At 53.6% G+C, this 17,459-nt stretch overlaps 2 protein-coding genes across 2 annotated transcripts in view; one reads left to right on the plus strand and one right to left on the minus strand.

The window, feature by feature from the left end:
- Guca1a (guanylate cyclase activator 1A) overlaps positions 1–4,311 on the minus strand; it is a 22,811-nt gene extending 18,500 nt beyond the window's left edge. Inside the window, exon 1 of the mRNA XM_004624143.2 lies at positions 4,268–4,311. Coding sequence (XP_004624200.2) covers positions 4,268–4,286 — 19 coding nt within the window. The 5' untranslated portion in view covers positions 4,287–4,311. The remainder of the gene's footprint in view (positions 1–4,267) is intronic.
- Positions 4,226–17,459, plus strand: part of CUNH6orf132 (chromosome unknown C6orf132 homolog) — a 33,269-nt gene continuing 20,035 nt past the window's right edge. Inside the window, exons 1-2 of the mRNA XM_004624425.2 lie at positions 4,226–4,515; positions 14,937–15,043. Of these exons, the coding sequence (XP_004624482.1) occupies positions 4,371–4,515; positions 14,937–15,043 (252 nt within the window). The 5' untranslated portion in view covers positions 4,226–4,370. The remainder of the gene's footprint in view (positions 4,516–14,936; positions 15,044–17,459) is intronic.

A 17,459-nucleotide genomic window follows, 5' to 3' on the forward strand; every position in this document is an offset into this window, starting at 1 on the left:
GGAACCGGGGATTGAACTCAGGCCCTTGTGCTTGCCAGGCAAGTGCTTATTCTACTGAGCCATTCTCCGGCCCCCTGAACAACTAATTTGAAAATAGCATCAGGCAATACAACAAACATGGTTGAATTCCCATTACTTGGTTTAGTGAAATTTTGTATTGTTTCTTTTTTTATTTATGTATTTGTACAGGGTCTCACTACACAGCTTGGACTCAAAGTGACCCTCCTGTTTTCAGCCTCCACAGCACTGGGATTACAGGCGTGTGTCACTACACCCAGGCTCGGTGGCCGGCTCAGCTCCCCTGGGGATGAGGCTGGCAAGCCATGTATGTGGTGCTGGGGATTGAACCCTGGTCTCTGTGCTTGCCTAAGCAGGTGTTTAGTCCACTGAGCTATCTTGCTGGCTCTGAAATTTTGTATTGTTTCTAACGCTATCTTTTTCCTATCACTATTTTGTATTTTTTAGCAACAACAACAACAAAAAGAAATGCATTTACATTATTTGAAAGTTTAAGAATGCGGTAGCACATACGTGTAATCCTAGCACCCTAGGGGGCTGAGGTAGGAGGATCCCAAATTCAAATAGTGATTTAGGGACTGAGGGAGATGCTGTGTCCAAATTTAAAAGGGAGGGTGTGGTTCAGTCATTAGTGCAAAAGGCCCTGGGTTCCGTCCCCAAGCACCATAAAAAAAAGCGTCATGTAAATTCCCCTCTTTCTCCATTTCTTCCCCACTCCTCCAGAGACCACTTTCATTAATCTTTTTTTTTAAATATTTATTTATTTTTATTTATTACATTTATTTATTGTGTGTGTGTGTGGCCAGCTCAGCCCACCAGGGGGCGGGGCGGGCTGGCATGTGGTGCTGGGGATCGAACCGCGGTCCCTGTGCTTTGCCAAGCTTGTTTCAAGTAGGTGCTTTAGACCACTGAGCCATCTCTCCAGCCCCTCATTAATCTTTTGATGAATCTTTTCGAAGCTTCTTTGTGCCAAAACAAACATGTAAGCCCATGTTTGTGGGCACTTGCCCAGGACTCTGGTGCTACCATGCAGCTTGAGTCCCTGCGTATTGGTTCATCTGGAAGGCAGCTGGACAGACGGCTGCTGTGTTCCTGCTCAGTGAGCTCACAGCATGAGCGCAGCCCATCATTTGTGTCCCCGCCACCCCTGGGGGACATTTAGCTGTCTCTGACTTTTCCAGCTGGTGCTCTTAGCCTCCATGCCCTGTCCTACCTGGCTGTGCTGGGTCCCCAAGTTGTGGCGACCATCTCAAGCCCCTGTGGATGTCCCCGACTTGTCTTTCAGACAGACTGTGGCGACAGGGCCTCAAGGACTGCCCTCCTCAAAGGCCCGCAGAGCCAGGCACTGAGGGTCTCTAGTAGCTGGCCACACTGGAGGGGCTGTGTGTGACTGACAGGGCCTCTGATGCCCCCCGAAGAGCAGCAAGCACCCAGAACACAGTGGACGGTGCCCACAGTGTCACAGGGCATCTGCGTTCCCTGTGTCCTCTGGGGGGGACAAGGGAGAACCTGTGACATAGAGAGGGAAGATGGGCAGACTCATGTGCATGCCCTGCATGACTCCTCCTCACCTTTCTGTCCATCCTTGTCATTCTTCATGGGCCACCTCCATCTTCCTCCTCTTAGGGTCTTCCCAGACTCCTCCTATCTGTCCTCCAGGCCAACCCCCCACCCCCACTTCCTGAGGGTGTTGGTGAGTTTAGTCACCTGCAGCCCGCTACCCCATCTCTATGACTTTGATTTCCTGATGAGATCCCAACATGCTCTGCACAGAAAAATAAGGCTAATGGCTGACGGGGGGGGGGAGGTGTACCCTGCAGGTACAGTACGGCTGGCAGACAGCTCACAGCAAGGCTCCTAGAACATTGCTCCGGGATGTGTTGGGGGGAGGAGGCAGAACTGCTCAGTGCTGGTGCTGACCAAGACAGCTGGGGAGCCCAGGTATTCTTTCCAATGCCACCTTCCATCTGCCCTTCAGTCCGTTCCACTAGGACCTAGAAAACGAACCCCATCCCTGTGGTCCCATCCCTTGGCCCTGGAAGCTGGGGCTAGGAAGGAATTTGGCAGAAACAAAAGCATCATTAAACTGAAAGATGAAAGTGCCAGGAGAAAATTGAAATAAAAAATAAAAAGAAGGTGACAGAAGACAAGCTTGACTGGACTGTGGAAGAGGGAAAACAACTCAAATGACATTTCAGATAATAATAGGAAGTTTTTTTGTGTGTTTGACTTTTTTTGTGGGTCCTGGGGATCGAAATTGGGACCTTGTGCTTGCCAAGCAGGTGTTTATACCACTGAGCCACATCGCAGGTCCGAAGCTTTTATTTTTCATTTTTATGTATTTATTTGTCTATTTATTTATCTTTTTTTTTTTTTTTTTTTTTTTCTCTAAATGCCCTACTGGGTGGTTTGGCTGGTGTGTTGTGGGGATTGAACTACAGCAACCTGAGGCTGACAGCTTTGTGGAAGCAGCCACTTAAACAACTGAGCTAAGGCCAGGCCCCCGTATTTATTTATCTTTTTGAGGCAGGGTCTCACTGCGCAGGTCAGGTTGGCCTTGTGCTCACTTTGTAGCCCAGGCTGGTCTCAAACTCAACAACAGGGCTGGAGAGATGGCTCAGTGGTCTAAAGCACCTACTTAGAACAAGCTCAGCAAAGCACAGGGACCGCGGTTCAATCCCCAGCACCACATGCCAGCCAGCCCCGCTCCCTGGTGGGCTGAGCTGGCCACACACACACACACACACACACACACACACACATAAATAAAATTTTAAAAAAATACAGACTGAATATTACCCAGTATTTGCTTTTAGACCCCCATCCCACCCTACACTGGGGATGGAATTGAAGACCCTCACATTCTCAATCCAACTTTTTTTTTTTTTGTCCAGACAAGGCCTTGCTACCTCACTAAGTTATCTTGGCTGGGCTGAGAGTTTAAATCCTCCTGCTTCAGCCTCCCACAACTCCAGGACCTTACTTGGCCACCATGGCCCTGTAGAGGACTTAAGTTTGTCTTCCTGGAGCTGGACTTGGGCTTTCCCAATCTGTTTTCTTGTTTGTTTGTGTTTTCTTTCTTTTTTTCAAGACAGGTTCAGGCTAGCCACAAACTCATTGTGTAGCCCATGTTGGCCTAGTACTCAAGGCAATCCTCCTGCCTCAGCCTCCTGGGTCCTGGAATCACAGCCACGCACCATCATGCCTGGCTCCTTGTCTGACTTTTGATGTCCGCAAGATGCAAGAATTAGTCATGCTGCATTCTCTCCAGGTCTCTCAGGAGAGTCTGCCTTCGTCAGCAGCTTGGTATTTTATTGCTGTTTCCCGCTTTCTTTTCTTTTTTTTTTTCTTATGGGCATTTCCTTGTGGCTTTTTTTTTTTTTTTTTTTTTTTTTTTTTTTTGGGGGATTTCCTTTGGGGTTTTTTTTTTTTTTTTTTTTTTTTTGTACTTCACGGTGAACCCGGCGCCTTCACACTAAACTCCATCCCCAACCCTTGCTATATTTACAGGAGGGTCTTCTGTAGTTCTGGCTGGCCGTCTGGCACTCACAGTGTCCTTCCGGCTGGCCTCAAACTCGCAGCAATGCTCTTGACTCAGCCTTCTGAGTACTAGGATCCCAGGCATGCGCCACCACATCCACCTTTATTATTTATTTATTTATTTATTTATTTCGGAACCAGGGATTGAACTCTGGCCTTTGAGCTTGCCAGGGCAGTCCTTATCCTACTGAGCCATCTCCCCGGCCCCTACCTTTATTTTTTTTTTTTTTTTATTTTGAGACTGGTTCTTGCTAAATCGCTAAGTTGCCCAGGCTGGGCTGGAATTTGTGATCTTCTGCCTCACCCTTCCTGAGTGCTGGGATTGCGGGCCGGGTACTGGGATTGCGGGCCTCCGCCACCACACCCAGTCCTTGCCTCCTGGAAGCCTCCTGCCCCGCACTTCCCAGCTTCACCGTGCGGGCTTTGGCCGGGCCTGTCCCGGGTGCTGGACACGCAGATGGTTCCCCAAGTGCTCAAACCAACCTGTTCTTGACCCGCCTGCGGGAGGGGAGTCCTCGGCCTGGCCTGGCCCAAGGGTAGGAGGCGGGCAGAGGGGAGCCTGGGGGAGGGGCGGCCTCCCCCGGGGCAGGGCCAGGGCTGGGCGAGGTCCCCGGCCCGGTGCCACAAAGGCCTGTTGTGGAAGAGGCTGGAAGGAATGCGGCCCGGGGAGTCGGGCGGGGGGCGGGGCGGGGCAGGCGCCACCTCTTACCTGGCCAGGTGGCTCGCATTTCCCGGGAGCGCGGCCGGCCAGGCGGGCAGGAGCTCGACAGGACATGGCCGGGTAGAGCGAGGACCTGGCGCCCAGCGGCAGCATGAAGAAGAGCCCGGCGGTGCAGGGCACCCTCAGCAAGCTCTTCGGGAAGAAGCACTCGAGCCCCACCTCCACGTCTCTCTATGCCACCAATCCGCCCTGGATCTTCACCCAGGAGGCCCCGGACGAGGGGACCCGGGGCTTCGGTGAGCGGCAGCGGGGAGGGCGGGGAGAGGCCGGCCGGGCGCTGCAGCCCCCAGCCCTGGCCCGCGCCTTGGGCCTCCCCGAGGTGTGATGGTCGCTGTCCTTGACATCGCTGAGCCCCCAGCCCTGCCATCCCAGAGTGCCCAGTGAGTGCGAGCTGTGTCCCAGGTCTAAGGCCCCGGATCCCAGGTCAAAGACTAGGAATGCTGCCCGGAACCCACACCTTTGGCTCTGTACTGGCCAAGCCTGGGCAAAGTCACTAGGAGCCGCTGCGGAAGGGTTCCCAGCCTGCTGCACACCCACTCACGCACTGGGGTCCCTGCCCTGGCCAGCTGCTTTGTGGGCTCACCTGAGCGACTGCAGATGGGATGGTTGGATGATTGCGGAGGTGCCCCCTCTGTGACCCCCAGCGGCTGCAGGCCCCAAACCAGGGAGTGTCCCAGCAGGCGTCTGGGAATACTCAGTCTGGCCTGGGTCTGGCTGGGGTCACCAGGTCCCTGCATATTTCTGCTGTCGTCCTCCACAGGGCGTGGGGACAGGAGGACAGGAATTCACCCTGTGTGTGGCCCGTGGTTCTGGGGATGCAGTGGTGGGACAGGACAGCCATCACACAAGCCTTGGCTTGGGATGCCCCAGCCTCAGCCCCTGCCATGACTCAGGCTCGCACCCCGGTCACACAGCCAAGTACAGGCGCGTGGCCGGGAGGGGAGGAAACAGGGAGCCCTCTCCCACCAGCAGGGACATGTGTGAGCTCCCACCTTCTCAGCCGGGGTGTGACAGGCTCTTGGAGCGCAAGGCTGGAACTGGGCAAGGCTACCCAGGCTAGGCGGACAGCCGAGGCAGGAAGGGTGGGGGCAGCACCGGCGGGCCGGGAACCTGTGGCGCCGAGTAGCAAGGCCAGGTCACCTCCCCGGGCAGAAAGAAAACGTCACACAGCAAACACCCACGGACTACTCCTGGGTGCAAGGTCCCACTCTCAAATCTTTGTGTTGTTGATTCAGGAATCTTTATCTAGAGTGTGGCGCGATTGTTAATTTCTGTTGGAAGGAGGAGAACCAGGCTGGGGGTGAGGGGATAGCTCCATGCCCCAGGACTTAAATGACCGAGCCAGGGCCTTCCCAGGTGTGTTCAGCGTGGTGCGTACTTATTCAGAGTGATTTTTTTTTTTTTTTCTTTTTTTGGCAGCACTGTGGACCAAACTCAGGACCTTGTGCTTGCCAGGCAGGTGCTTCTGCCACTGAGCCATATCCTCGGCTAGCACGGTGCATACTTATGCTTACAATAATTTACTAGGGTAAAAGACATTGCCACCCCGCCCCAAATACTACCCCTTGAGTTGAATACACTTTATCATTCATTTGTTGTTTTTGTTTATTTTTGTGCAATGAGCTCTTACTATGTAGCACAGGCAGGCCTTGAGCCAGGGATCCTCCTGACTCAGCCTCCTGAGTTTTGGGATTATAGGCATTTGCCACCAGACCTGGCTATCCTCATCATTCTTGCCACTTTTTGTTGTTGTTTTGAGACGGGGTCTTGCTATGCAGTTCAGGCTGGCCTTCAATTCACTTTGTAGTCCAAGCTGGCCTCGAACTTGCACCAATCCTCCTGCCTCAGCCTTAAGAGTACTGGCAGGTATGCCCCACCATGCCTGGCTTCTTGCCACTTTTTGAAGCAGGTTTGGAAGTGCTCTTTCCTGTGTCTCTTTAGAAATGTGGTCAAAAATACAGTGAGTGTTGTTGCCCAGTGCTATCCACAGAAAGGGAGGTTTGTAAACACAGGACACTGTGCCCTCGCTCACCTTGTTTGCTGGCTCTAGCCGAGTGACTTCTGGCTCTTCCCCAAAATCAAAATGACCATGAAAGAGAGATCAATGAGGACATCAGAGCGGCCACAACAGTGTAACCAGACCCTCATGAAAGAGGATGTCCAGAGAAGTAGCTGTAGAAGGTAGCAAGAACTGGGATAAGTGTGTTTGAAGCCAGGAATTTAAAAATTTTAAAATGTAAACATTTACCATGTGCTTCCATCACCCCAGTACAATTGGTGATTTTAGTAGACTTATGCTGCTGTTTGGTCATCGCTGTGAGGAAACCACAGGACAGGTGGTGACCCCAGAGGCCCTTTTGAGGGACGCAGCTCTTAGCTGTTCCATATGAGGGGCAGGGACAGAAGGGTGAATAGTGGGTGTCCCGATCTGCCCAGGATACTTTCTGTTTTGCCACCAGATTCAGTGCCTGCAGTGAGAGAAGAGGGACTTGGCGATCTGTCGCGATTTGTCACCAACTAGGCAGGCTGGAACCCAGGCACAGCTCCCCCAGCCCCCGGGCAAGGCTGGGCTTCAGCTGACTCAGCCACTGGGCCTGCACATGGATGGAGGTGTGGGCACCCTGACCTGCCGGGAAAGGCCACCTCCCTGGGACTTTGGGATGGGAAGGGATAGAGAGGCCCAGGCCTGAGGGTCCCGTCTGTAGCATTCACTGGGCAGGCCCAGCTGTTTGGTTCCCTGGGAATGGCTCTGGACTGCCTGAAGCTGGGAAGTAAAGCCACTCCCCTGGCCCCAGGGGGCCGCCTGGAGAGCCTGGCTCCTGCATCGTCGGCCCTACACTCAATCCTGCCTGGCCCTCAGGGAGAGTGGGTAGCCCCCTTGGTTCCATCAGACCCCCATTAAGCCTCTGCTGCTTTTCTTCTGTGGTTGTACGTGAGGGGCTCTGCAGATTCAGAGGGTGGGAGTCAGGGCTCCCAGGGGCCTGGATTCTGTGACTTTGTGGGATGAGACGCCATTGGGTCTTGGAAAACAGGCTATGGATGGGGTGGAGTCAGACAGGTGTGAGTGGGATTACGGTGAGGGAGCCCTGTGTGGCAGCCCTGGAACGGTCTGCCTGCCTAGCGAGGGCCTTGAGCAGCAGGTAAGATGCAAAGGTGATCCTGGGCTGAGCTTTCTTTAAAGAATTTCCAAGCCAGGCCTGGCCAACCTATAATCTTGGTCCTTGAGAGGCTGGGGCAGGAGGATTGCCACGGGTTCCAGGCCAGCCTGAATGAGGGAGACTTTGTCTCAGAAAAAATGGAGCCTTTCCACTGCGTGCATGCACTGAAGTAAAGAGAAGGCCTCACTGAATGCGCTGGCGGGCTACCCTAAGTTGTCTTCCCTCCCACAATCTAAACAAGGCTCTTTAAAGGCCGCATAATTGTGCCTCAAATGCCTGAGAAAGCCGAGATGTGGATCTTTGTGAATCCCTGATAAGGGGCTGGGCTCAGCTAGGTGGGGGATTCTGCCTGCCGCCCTGTTCCTCCCCACGTATCTGAATGATTTCGTCACAACCACTTAGGGTTTTTTGTTTAGTTTTTAAAATAGGGTCTATGTAGCAGCCAAGCTGGCCTTGAATTTGTGATCCCCCGCTTCAGCCTCTCAAGTACTGGGATTACAGGCATAGGACATCAGGCCTGGTTCAAGACAATTCTTTTGTCTTGTGACAGGATTTTCCTGTGCAGTTCACTATGTGGCACAGGCTGGCCTTGAATTTGTGGCAATCCTGCCGCAGCCTCCTGCGTGCTGGGATCCAGGCCTGCACCACCAACCCATTAGGACACTTCTTTAAATGCAAATTCCATGGCCCTTCCTTAGGCCCCAGGTGTCTACCCCACTGTGTGTGTGTGTGTGTGTGTGTGTGTGTGTGTGTGTGTTGAGTGTGAAGCCAGGTTGGAGAGTCCTCATTTTCCTTCCTCCTGTGGCGCTGGCAAGCTGGGAAGCTGAGAACACTCACCCTGGAAAGGACAATGGGAATAGATTGCAAATAAGAGTGTGGGCAACGTGGCAGCTTCTTATCAGGAAAACCTGCTTCTCTCAGAAGGCTGCTTCTGGTTCTGGTGTCCCTGTCCCCAGCCCCAGATTCCAGGTTGCACCCATTTCTGGCTTGCAAGAAGTAGGTTTATGCTTTGCAGGGGTGGGATGCAGACTCGCGTTTACTCCGAGCCACTGGGGGCGTGCCGTGGACCACTGTGGCAGGCGCATGCGCACACGCCCTTGCACGGCCCGTTACATAAGCGTCACTCGCTGTGGTCACCTTCCCCCTGCAGACCAGCTCGGGCTGCCCTTTCTCTCTCTGACAGTAAAATAACAACAACAATAGGATCGTTATTATTGGTTACCATTTCCTGACCAACGGCCTGTACTAAAGACCACCGATGGCGCGCGTGTGCTGCGACTGTGGGCTGTTTGTTATCATTGAAGAAATAGACACAGAAGGCTCGGAATGCACAGAACCATGAAGTAGCTCACCATCGGCTCAGCCAATGGCAGCTCAACATTTATTTGTCTCCCAAGGGTTTTGTTTTTTTTTCCCCTGAGACAGGATCTTGCTAACTAATCCAGGCTGGCCTCAAACTCACAGCGACTATCCTGCCTCAGCCTCCCAAGTGCTGGGCTCACAGGCCAGCGCTACGAGGCCTGGCTTTCCTGGGAAGATCAGACTGGCAGATTGGGCTTGAGGCAGTTGTCCCGCTGCACTGGACATTGAGCAGTCAGCCTAGCTAGGAAGCAGGGACCTGTGTGCTGCGTCCCCCGCACCCAGCCCAACCCTTAATGTCCCCTCTGCCCTTAGACAAAGGCCTCTCTCTGCTCTTGGGTCAGGCCTGCTTGGGCTTGCTGGGACAAACTGGCCTTTGCCGGTCTTGTCATGTGGACCTGCTAATTAGCAAGGAAGGGCTTCATTAAGGTCATTTGTGGGTTACATTCACACGGGTCCAGCCTACTGCTCCTCTGCATCCCCAGTAGGGGCTCCCCCCTTGGTACCTGTGCAGGGCATGAGTTGTGTGGTAGATAACAGTTGCTGGGCACTGCAGACATGAGTGAGCATGTGTTGACAGCAGCCTGAGACCATCACCTCCTTCTGCAGACACAGGAGACCCAGGAAGAGACAGGCTCCTCCTCGTCTGCTCGCCCGCGCACGCTGTGTCTGTCCACAGTCCACAGGGAATTGGATTGCAGTGTTAGGTCACTAGGGTAGGAGGTAGAAACTCTCTGAGCCTCAGTTTTCTTATCTGTAAATTGAGAATGAAAAATGCCATTTTCCTGGTGAGTGTGGTGGTACATGGTGTAATCCCAGACATGCAGGAAGCTGAGGCAGGAGGATTGCAAATTCAAACCTGTCCTGGGCAATTTAGGTAGGCTTTGTCTTAAAGAACTGGGCCTGCCTGTCTGGGGTGGAGCTTCACTGTGGATGCAGGTAGGTGTTCACCATCATTTATAAGTGGCAGGGTGGGGCAGGGACAGCGACGAGGACACGGATGACAAGGACAGAAGCCACACGCCTTTGCTGAGCACGAGCTGTCTGCTAGGGGCATCGCTCACATTCTCTGTGGCTTAGCTCATCTTCCCCCAGCTGTGCACCCGCAGGGACCCTGGTCATGATGACAAAGATGCGGAAGCAGGCGCAGACACCTAGGAGTGCTCCAGGGCACGTGGCTAGGACGGCAGGGAAGGGGCCCAAGCAGCCTCCTTGTGGTCCCAGGAGCCAGGACCCCAGCCCGTCCTCTCCAGCCCAGGACGGGGAGCCGTGGTCCCCAGGACGAACTGGAAGCCATGCCCTCTTGCTTGGGACCCACAGTTACTTGGGGGCAGATTTGTTTGGATGTTGGGTGACATTTGTCCCAGCCCTAGTCCTGGAGGGCGGTAGCCGACAACCTTCCTGCAGGAGGACATGGTGAGAAACTTCTAGGAAGTCCTGAGGAACCCTGTGCACATCCTGTCCCTTGGCATGGCGAGTTCTGGGGGTGGAGACTGGTGCTATTTCACAGTCACAGTTGGGCAGATGGGCGTGGAGCTGGATTTTCCCGTTTCATTCCATTATTCATCAATGGGCCCATTGGCTTCAAAGCCTGGAGTTGTGTGCTTTTTGTTTTCAGTACTAGGGATTGAACCGGGCTTTATTTATTTATTTGTTTATTTATTTTTTGGTGGAACCAGGGATTGAACGCAGGCCCTTGCGCTTGCCAGGGAAGCGCTTATTCCACTGAGCCATCTCTGAGCCATCTCCCCAGCCCCTATTTATTTATTTATTTATTTACTTGTGTGTGTGTGTGTGTGTGTGTGTGTGGCCAGCTCAGCCCACCAGGGGGCGGGGCTGGCTGGCATGTGGTGCTGGGGGATTGAACCGCAGTCCCTGTGCTTTGCTGAGCTTGTTCTAAGTAGGTGCTTTAGACCACTGAGCCATCTCACCAGCCCTATTTATTTTTAATTATTATTATTTTTTTTTATGAGTGTAGGACAGGGTGTGCAGGGTATACAGGATCTCACTACGAAGACGAGACTCGCAGTGATTCTCCTGTTTTCAGCCTCCCAAGCGCTGGGATTACTGGCACACGCCACCATGCCCAGTCTCAATCACTGTCTCAGTGCGCCCTGGGGGCAGTGCCAGCATGGCATACCAGGGCTCGAACCCCAGCCACTGTGATCTGCCTAAGCAGGCGTCTTAGTCAGCTGAGCTACCTGACAGGACTTATTTCTTTATTTTTAAAAATATTTTTGTCTTTTTTTTTTTAAACTAGAAAATTGAACTCAGCACCTTGTACTTGCCAGACAGGTGCTTGTGCCACTGAGCTATATTCCTGTCTCTTTTTGTCTTTTTGAGACAGGGTCTTACTTACTATGCAGGCTGTGTAGCCCAGGTTGGTCTCAGTTGTCGCAACAGAGTAGTGCAGTCAGGCTCAGGATACTGTGGTTCGATCCGGATCCCTATCCTCAAGCCTTACCAGACCTGCCCTTAAGGCATCCTGAGCCAGCCAAAAAAAAAAGAAAGAAAAATGAACAGAGCTGTAGTTCCCTGAGGCTCAGGAGAGGCTCCCAAGGCTTCCCCTGCCTACGGTGGCCCCAGGCTCCCCCAGAACACTTTTTCTTCGGAGGATCCTGGTCAGCTTCTTTCCTTTCTATCCTTTCTGAATCTCCCCCCCACCCCATGTTCCAGGGCATCCTCTCTGACCCACACACATAGCGGTGTCCCTAGCGTGTCACCTCATGTCATGGCACAAAGGACTCCTGTGAGAAGAAGGTCCCAGGTCGCTGGGACAGGGTTCTCTGTGACAGCAGCTGCCCCTCCTAGTCCTGAAGCCCTCACCTGGGGAGGGGCCTGCTGCTCTGAAAGGCCCAATGCAGTGTCACCAGCACTGAGACCCAGTTCCCAGTTCTGTTACTCCTATTTAAGTCCCTGGGCTTGGTCGCTTGTTTTTCTGTCTAGCTTTGTTCTTTTTTTTTTTTTTTTTTTTTTTTTTTGGCAGAACCGGGGATTGAACTCAGGCCCTTGAGCTTGCCAGGGAAGCGCTTATTCCACTGAGCCATCTCCCCGGCCCCCTAGCTTTGTTCTTGACTTTGAGGGGAGAAAGGCCAGGCCTAGCCTTAAACCCTTGGTTTAAGGTTGCCCTGGCCGTGGTGTCTGACTCTACAGGCCAGGCCAGACAAGGAGGTGCCCCAAGAGGCTATGTGGGTTCTAGTCATGCCCCCCTTTTCTCTTTTTTTTGGAGGGGGGCTTTAAACAACAGATTTCTTATCTTTATTATTTTTTTCCTTGTTTAAAAAACTTGAGACGGGCGATTGAGACTGGGCATGGTGGTGCGCACCTGGAATCCCAGGGCTTGGGAGGCTGAAAACAAGAGGATCACTACGAGTTTGATCTACATCATGAGACCCTGTAGACCCTGTAGGCCCTGTAGACCCTGTAGACCCTGTAAGCCCTGTAGGCCCTGTAGGCCCTGTAGGCCCTGTAGGCCCTGTAGGCCCTGTAGACCCTGTAGACCTTGTAGGCCCTGTAGACCCTGTAGGCCTTGTAGGCCCTGTAGACCCTGTAGACCCTGTAAGCCCTGTAGGCCCTGTGGGTCCTGTAGGCCCTGTAGACCCTGTAGGTCCTGTAGGCCCTGTAGACCCTGTAGGCCCTGTAGGCCCTGTAGGCCCTGTAGGCCCTGTAGGCCATGTAGACCCTGTAGGCCCTGTAGGCCCTGTAGGCCCTGTAGACCCTGTCCTAAATTCATAAAAACTAAAAACAGCGAGGGGGAGATAGCTCAGCAGCATAAGTGCCTGCCTGGCAAGTGCAAGGTCCAGAGTTCAATCCCCAGTACTGAAAAAATCAATAAATAAAACAATAAAAAAGGAACAATTTAAAAATTTTTACTTATAAACAGGCCAACAAAATTCATGAATTGTTCTCTTTCTTTTTAGAGGACACAAGACTAAAATTACTTTGTGCGTAGCTCGTCAGATTTCTGTACGGTAGCACAGAGAAGCCTGACAGGGCCGGGATGAAGGCACTGGCCGGCTCTGCTCTCTCCACAGCCCTGGGGCGTCCAGGTGGGCTTCCTCCTGGCCCTGGCTGATCCCTTCTGCCTTCCCAGCCTCAGTGTCCCTTTAGGGCCCCTGCCACGCTGCCAAGGACTGGAGGCCTGGGACAACAGCAAGTGAGTTTTGCAGCAGGGGATCCTGGCTGGGGTACCCCGAAGCCACACGCTGTGGCCTTGGCCCCGTGACTGCAGTAGGGGGTCGGTGTTGCCACAGCTGGCTCTGTCCTGGTCCTGACTCTGCCCTGTGGTACCCTCCTGCCACAGCCTGTTGTTTCCCTCCCAGTGTTGTCTCCAGTGCTGCTGGGGTCCCTCCTTGTGAGGACAAGGGATGCAGAGTGCAAGCCCTTTGGGGAGACCTTGGTGTTCATGCTTATTGTCAGGCAAGGAGTAAGTTATTTGACCTTGTGCCTCAGTTTCTTCATCTGTGTTATAGGACTTTTTTTTTTTTTTTCCAATGTATTTGGTCCAGGGTGTCACTATGCTGCTTGGACTCTTAGTGATCTCCTGTCTTCAGCCTCCCCAGTGTTGGGATTATAAGTGTGCACCACCACACCCCCATCTCATTGGCCCGGGGATGGGGTTGTCGCAGCATGTGGTGCCGGGGATTGAACTCTGGTCCCTGTGCTTGCCTAAGGAGGTGCTTAGTCCCCTGAGCTATCTTGCTGCCCTACAGGCTATTTGGAAACGTGAATAATTTTGGTTTCTTTGTATTTTGAGTCAGGGCTCACCGTACAGCCTGCTGAGGCCTTGGACTCACGGCGACCCCTCGTTTTAGCTTCCGCGTACTGGGATCACAGGCCTGCCCCTCTGCCCTATTACCGGCTTACAGCTTAGTTTGTCCACCATGCCAGCTTGCTCCGGTGTGCACCTCCAGAGCTCCTAGGTGCTCAAGCGAGTGGGCATGGGTATGGCAGCGGCTGAGCACTAGGCACTGGTGCCAGGGCGGGCGCTGCTGTCCCTGCCACCACGCCAGCCGGTCTGCGTGCCTGTGGCCTCAGATCTGTCCCCATCCCATGGACACTCCTGACACTCTGATCAGCTGCATCTGTGCCCTCACAGTCCTCTCCTGGCCCGCCCATGGTGTCCCTTGGCAGGCAGCGCCCAAGGGCCCTGCGTCCAGCACCTAGTGCTCCCGAGCCTCCAGCCACACCCCAGCTTCCATCCCCCAGGGGCAGGGCTGGGGGCTCAGGAACCAGGCCCCAGCACCTCCCAACAAGCCCAGGCCCTCGGACACATTCTTGCGGGCAGGGCAGGCCCACTCTCAGTGCTGCCAGGAGCAGGGAGGGTTCTGGTTGCTCTGGATCTGACTGACCTTTCCTGCCCTTGCTGAGGCTGGAAAGGAAAGTCCTTCGGTAGAGGAAAGCCCTCCCTCTCCCCTCCCCCACCCCTCCCCACCCCTCCCCTCTCCTCCTTCTCCCCTCTTCGTTGGCGGATGCAAAACAATTTTGCAGTGAGATGGGGGAGGGGCTGAGGTACAGGGCTGCGCCTGGGCACACACTTATCCTATTGCGGCCCTGCGCGGCCACAACCCCCTACAGACCCCGGAGGGCTCTAGTGCCCTCTCCTCCTGTCTCATACACTCTAGGGGCTTTTGGGGGCAGGGTTCCGGCCTCCTAGGATTTTGTTCAGGATTCAAGGTGGAACCCTTGGGAGAAACCATCGCTGTTTTCCTCCCCCTAGAGATAAGCGTCTGTGGGGGAAGAGACTGGGACTTCCTGGGGAGGTCAGGAGGAAGGCAGCTGCTGGGCCTGGCAGCCCCAGGACCCTGGAGGAGACCAGTGGGACCCCTTGTCCCTATCCCAGGGGCCCTGTTTGCACATGCACCCTCTGTGGAATCCTTTTTGTGAGTGAGACAGTCTCATAATGGAGCCCAGACTAGCCTTGACCTCTTGGGCGACCTTCCTGCCTCAGCTTCCCAAGTTGCCCCTCTTGCCCAGCTACATCTGTGGGATCGTACTGTGTCGGAGGGGCTTTACGGAGTCGGGGACGGGCATCTCCCAGGCTTGACTTCCTTGCTGAGAACTGCAGGATGGGTACAGTTGGTGGCCAGGAGCCTGCCTTGTCTCCTGGCTCATGGAGTCTCCTTTTTTCTGCCCCGTAGATGGCATCTGTTACGGGGATGCTCGCTTTGACACTGTCAGCGAGTCTGGAACAGCTACGCTGAAGGCCCGGCCCCGGGTGCGGCCCCTGCTGACCTTCCTCCCGCTGGTGAGTGCGGCTCTACCTGGGGCCCCTGGCGGCGCACACAGGAAGGTGGGAATCTGGGTGATGGCTCCTCCCTGGTGAAACCCCAGGAGGCACCCGGGGTGGCACCCAAGCCTGCCAGGCGCTGCCCAGGCGCTGTCTGCCAGCAAGCTGACTGAACCTGGGCACCCAGCCTGTGGCAGGGCTGGGCAGAGGAACACCGTTGGACGCAGGGTGGGCAGGGCAGCCAGTGCCGCCGTGAGCCGTGGTCCCTGAGGGCTCCTTGGAGGAGGTGGCACCTGAGCTGCAGGACAAGCAGCAGGGAGCCCTGGGAGAGCAGCCCTGCAGACACTCTTGCTCTGTGAGTCTAAAACCACAAAAACAGTTTTAGGTTCATGGGGTGGGCCGGAAGCTGCGCTTTGGTTCTGGATGAAAGAGACCCAAAGCAACTAGCCTGTGATAGGTTCCGTGTATGGAATGCAGAGTTCCTGGGCCGCAGGGACCTCTAAGCCGGGCGTGCAGGGGAAGCTGTGAGTGTACACGGGGCACTGCCACATTTCCTAGTGGCTGTGTTAAAAGTAAAAAGACAGGGGCCAGGGAGATAGCTCAGGGGAGCAAGTGGCGAAGTGCCTGCCGGGCAAGCATGAGGTCCTGAGTTTAATCACTGTTACCTTAAGAAAACAAAAAAGTAAAAAGACACAGATGAGGGGTACGTGTGATCACTTGGTGGCAGTCAACAGTCCCACAAAAATAAACAAAAGAGAAGAAAAATGAAATAGCTCAGATAGGCCCATTTAACCTTTTTTTTTTTTTAAACATTTATTTATTTATTTTGTGTGTGTGTGTGGCCAGCTCAGCCCACCAGGGGGCGCAGCTGGCTGGCATGTGGTGCTGGGGGATTGAACCGCGGTCCCTGATGCTTTGCTAAGCTTGTTCCAAGTAGGTGCTTTAGACCACTGAGCCATCTCGCCAGCCCTAACCTTTTTTTGTTTGACACAGGGCTTCATTATGTTCAGACTGGCCTTGAACTCACTTTGTAACCCAGCCTGGGCTTGAACTCCCAGTGATCCTCCTGTTTTCAGCCTCCCCGGCGCTGGGATTACAGGTGTGCACCACCGCACCCAGTCTCAGGTGGCAGCTTGGTGGCCCTGGAGATAGGGCTGGCGTGGCATGTGGTACAGGAGATGAAACCCTGGTTCTTGTGTTTGCCTAAGCAGGTGTTTAGCCTGCTGAGCTATCTTGCTGGCCCCCATTTTTGTTTTTTGAACTGGGGATTAAACTCAGGGATTGACACTGAGCTACATCCTCAAGCCCTTGTTTATTTTTTATTTTCCCCTCAGGGTTGTTTTTTTTTTTTTTTTTTTTTTGCGGAACCGGGGATTGAACTCAGATCCTTGCGTTTGCCAGTCAAGCGCTTATCCTACTGAGCCATCTCCCGGCCCCTATTTTTTATTTTAATACAAAGTCTTGCTAAGTTACTAAGTTTGCCCAGGCTGGACTCCAACTTGGACTTCTCCTGCCTCAGCCTTCCAGGGCGCTGCCACACTCAGCTCAAATTATTATTATTACTTTTAACTTTAATAATACATTTTACTTACCAATAGATTCAAAAGATTTGCATTTCCGTACTTGGCCAATATAAATATAGTTGTGATTTTCACATTCTCTTTTTATTTAGACTGTGTCTTCATAATCCAGAGCATTGCCTGGATAGCACATCCCAGTGACACTCAGGGACTCTCTGGCCCCCGTGGCCAGGGCCTGCCTTGCGGGCATCCCAGGCCCGGACCAGGAGCAGTCAGCCTCCCAAATGTGGGCTCTATTCTGTCTCAAACCCTGGCTTGGGCGGGGCAGCGCTGTCTCTGTGTTCAGAGCTTATGGTACCTGGTAGACTTTACGGCGGCTACGCCTTGTCCCAGGCGCCACACACCCTGCCCAGCGCTGCTGGACACAGCCCTCTCCCCAGGGTTCCGTGATGTGGTTCTGTTTGACCAATTCTGCCTGCCAGATCCTAAGATTCAACGTGAGGCTGACCAAGTGTGACGCCTGCCGCACCCCCTCCCCCCGGGCTCTGGGAATATGACTCAAAACACTTTACTTTCTGCTTATAAAGCAACTCATGGACATTATAAGCCAATATAGAAAGTATACCACCAAGCTGGGCATGATAGTGCCTGCTTGAAATCCCAGCACTTGAGAGGCTGAGGCAGGAGGGTCGCTATGAGTTGGAGGCCAGCCTGGGATACACAGTAAATTTAGGACCAGCCTGAACTGCATAGCAAGACTGTCTCAAACAAAAGAAACCAACAGAAGGAGGCATAAAGCCATGATTCCAGAGATGCTTAAGGGGCTGGGGATATGGCTCAGTGGAATAAGTGCTTCCCTGGCAAGTACAAAGGCCTGAGTTCAATTCCTGGTTCTGCAAAAAAAAAAAAAAAAA

Source organism: Octodon degus, unplaced genomic scaffold (assembly GCF_000260255.1).
Source record: "Octodon degus isolate 3935 unplaced genomic scaffold, OctDeg1.0 scaffold00005, whole genome shotgun sequence".
Lineage (NCBI taxonomy): Eukaryota > Metazoa > Chordata > Mammalia > Rodentia > Octodontidae > Octodon > Octodon degus.